The following is a 3,531-nucleotide window of genomic DNA, read 5'->3' on the forward strand; positions in this document are numbered from 1 at the left end:
CCGCCGCTTGCGCGTCGTGTCCCGCAGGGCCTGTGGCACAAACAGGGCAGGGAGCTGAGACAGTGACAGCCCACACCGGGCTGGACACGGTGCCAGCAGCTGGCACCTCCCAGGGCTGGCCAGGAGGAGTGAGCAGGGCGGGAAGTGCAGAAGACAGACCAGCAGAGCTTGGGGAAACCCACCCTCCAAGGGAGTTCTGTGTTGGGAAGCTGCCACAATGAACTTATCATGTTTTTAGTTCTTCACATAAAAAACTTTGCTCAGCTTGGCCACACAGCTGTACTGAATATTTCCCATTTTTCTTCCTATGGCCTTCAAAAGAAAGAGACTCTGACTTGGAGGCATGGCTCATGCCCTGTGGGATGGAGCTCCAAAAAAATCAGAAGAAGTCTGAAAGGAGCTTTCATAAGGCTGCTGTAAAAGGGTATGATCAGCCAAGCTCACCCTGCTCAATAATGCCTTTTCTTTCTCAAATCTTATCTCAGACCCTATGGCATCACCCCACAGGCCAGTGATGCTGGGGAAACCTCACTCCAGCAGAGGGGCAGATACTCAGTACATGCCAGTAATTTGGGAGTAATTTGGAAGGAGGCGGCAGCATCCTCCTGGAGAAGCCGCGTGTCTGCGGTGCCTCTGCATCTGAGACTCCAGAGGGGTTTTGCTGAAGGGAATTCATCAAGGCTGGTGTGTGATAAGGTGTTTTCCTTCTTTTCAAAGAAGGGGAATTTGAATGATTTGCCTGGAGCCTGGAATGAACTCGTGGCAGCCACACCAGTGTGTGGTGTCCCGACACTGTCCCTGGCCGTGGCACCCTGCCACCTCCTTCTCCTCCATCCCACTGGCAAACACCACCTCACGGCGCTGCATTTTCTTATCACACCTCTGCCTTGAGCTCTCCTGCCAGCATGACCCATAAGTGACCCAGAAATGCTATTTTGTTATGAACACCGTTCCCCATTGATGCCTTTTCACTCCCCAGAGATGCTTTTCCCTCCCCATCCAGGCAGCAGCTCTGCTCGAGGCACACGCTGCTGGGCTCCAGACACAACCTGGTTGTGGTGAGGGAGGGAACCAGTTGGCTCCCACCTGGATGGGTGCAGGGCATCCTCCCCATCACCCCACAGCTGCCCTCCCATACATGCCATGGCTGGCTCAGCGTTCCTCACCTGCAGTGCCCGGCAGAGCCCTCGGGGGTTTGCAGAGTCCGGCCAGCTCACGCTGAGGATTTTATGGTGAAGCAGCGCGGGCAGCAGAGGAGCCCGGGGAGAGGCGCCTGCTCCGCCCCCGGCGCCGAGCCTGTCCTGCCCACGGCCTGAGAGGGAGCAAAGAGCATCACTGGATCCACCAGCACAGACACAGCCTTCGGCCAGCTCAGCAAACCCACCTCCTCCTCCTCCTCCCTGCTGCCGCCACCACACCGGCGTGGCAGAGACAGCGCATGACTTTTATTAAAAATGTTAATTATGTTAATTAGTAAAATTAGCCCTCCGGGGGGCGGAGACTGGTTGCCAATGACTAGTAATGAGAACTCAGGGTGTAGCTTCCGTCTGGCCTCGGCAGGACCAGGTCTGTGCCCCCACCAGGGATATCCCAGCTCTGCCCCTTGCCAAGCTGCTCCACTTCCTATGATCCTATCTTGGAAAAGCTGTCAAAGCCAGCTTGCATCACCAAAACCAGACAGACGGACCCTGACGGCGTCACCTCCCTCCACTGCCCCCAAATATTTCCTTCATTTGTCAGGCAGCCAATCCCAAAAGCGGCCAGGGCAGCACTTCCCTGTCCTGCTGAGCCACACAGAAGGAAACAGCAACTCGAGGAGCCTTCTCCCATGGCTGTGTCCTCCTCTGCTACAGGAAAAGCAGCTGGCAAGGGCTACATCCCACTGCTCAGGGACCCTGTGCCCCCCCACCTGTCTGCCACAAATGCTGCCACCATTGCGGGTGGCCAAATCTCTTCTCCAGCCGGCAGGGAAAAAATCAATCGCTCACAAATCAAACCTCAATAATGCAGCCTTTTCCCCCCTAAAACCACACAGAGGAAGTTGGGCCAAAGGTGGAACTAATGTCCAGAGGGAGATGTGCCCTTATGAAGTTAGTCCATCACTCTGGACTTCTTCTCAGCCTCTAATTGTCCATAACATTTTGCACACGCCATGAAAATTGAGCGTTTCCAAAGTGCTGGATAACAGGAGATGATTTCCCCATCCTGGCATGGGCAGCAGCAGCCGTTGGGCAGAGAAAGAGCTGAAAACCCTGGTTTTGGAGGCTTTGGTGCCAACCAGCATTTGGCTGGACTGGCCTGAGTGCCAGAGAAGAAGCTGTGCCCAGAGAAGTGTCTGCCAGCACAGAGGGATGAAGGCAAATGCTGAAGCCAAGAGGAAAAGAAGTTCTAATAGGGGGGTTCAGCCTCCCTCTTGCCAAGCTCCATTCAGCACCATCGGGGAGGGAGGTGGGAAGGGAAGGGCTGTTTCCCAGCAAGCGGCTGCAGGTTGGGGCAGGCAGCTGCCCCCCTGCCTGCAAAGCAGCTCAGCCTCCACAGAGCAAACTCCAGCTAAACTCACCCATGGGGTCCATGTGCCAGGGAGGGACAAGGAGCCTTTCCAAGGAGCTGAGGCTGGGAAGAGGCAAAGGGCCTGCATTCACCCTGTCATGCAGATCACTCTGTTTTCTATCTTACATGTTAAATTTTAACCTTTCTCCCTACGATTCCCGCTCGGAGGGGCCAGCAGGGAGATGGAGGCAGCCCTCCCTTCTCACCAGCAGGCTGCCCAGAGCTTTGTGCCTGCTTCTGAGTCCCCGATTCTCAAATCTTGACCTTCATCCGGAAAGAAATGTGAAAAATGCAGGCTGGCCTGTTCCCAGCCTCTCCTTCCCCAGTGAGCAGGGCGTGAGTGCAGCAGGCTGAGCCCCACGGGGCAAGGACAAGGGACAAGCCACCGTGCTGTACTCACCGTCCGGGGCAAGGTCCTTGGTGTTCCAGGCGGCTCCGGCGGCGGGCCCGGATCCCAGGTGCCAGGCGGTGCGGGATGTGATCATGGCACGGGGGTCCCGGGCACAGCGGCACCTCTGCGGAGAAGCGCAAGGACGGACATCTCAGCCGCTCTCAGTGTCCAGCTGTAAATCCCAGCGGGACGTTCTGGAGCAAAACACGACGGTAACACCGGCTCCGACTCTCGAAACCCGCAGGAAGTTGCATCAATCCCGTTTTTTGCTCCCGAAAAGGCGACAGCCCCGGGCTCCCTCCGTGCTCCCAGCGGATGTGACATAAACGGTGTCTGTAATTAATTTACTCATTCCTGAAGCCTCTCCAGGCCCCTCCTAACCTCGGGCTGGGGCTGACTTTATGGAGTTAGGAACTCCGGGACCGCGGGCAGCCCTGCAGCGGGGCGGCACCGCACCCATCGCATCTCGGCGCACACAATGCCCCGCACGGCACCGCCCGCTCCGCTCCGCGCACACCGCCCCGCACGGCACCGCCCCGCACTCGCCGCTCCTCACCGGGGCCGCTCCGGCGGGGAACAGCACGCCGAGG

General features: G+C 57.5%; 1 protein-coding gene across 1 annotated transcript in view; it reads right to left on the reverse strand.

Moving 5' to 3' along the window:
• The window catches only part of KIFC3 (kinesin family member C3), a 15,149-nt gene extending 11,625 nt beyond the window's left edge, over positions 1 to 3,524 (reverse strand). The window contains exons 1-4 of the mRNA XM_031058409.1: positions 3,498 to 3,524; positions 2,951 to 3,065; positions 1,167 to 1,312; positions 5 to 30 (exon numbers count right to left, since the gene is read on the reverse strand). Of these exons, the coding sequence (XP_030914269.1) occupies positions 5 to 30; positions 1,167 to 1,312; positions 2,951 to 3,035 (257 nt within the window). The 5' untranslated portion in view covers positions 3,036 to 3,065; positions 3,498 to 3,524. The remainder of the gene's footprint in view (positions 1 to 4; positions 31 to 1,166; positions 1,313 to 2,950; positions 3,066 to 3,497) is intronic.
• Positions 3,525 to 3,531: the final 7 nt, after the last annotated feature.

The sequence above is a fragment of the Geospiza fortis genome, unplaced genomic scaffold, assembly GCF_000277835.1.
Source record: "Geospiza fortis unplaced genomic scaffold, GeoFor_1.0 scaffold97, whole genome shotgun sequence".
Lineage (NCBI taxonomy): Eukaryota > Metazoa > Chordata > Aves > Passeriformes > Thraupidae > Geospiza > Geospiza fortis.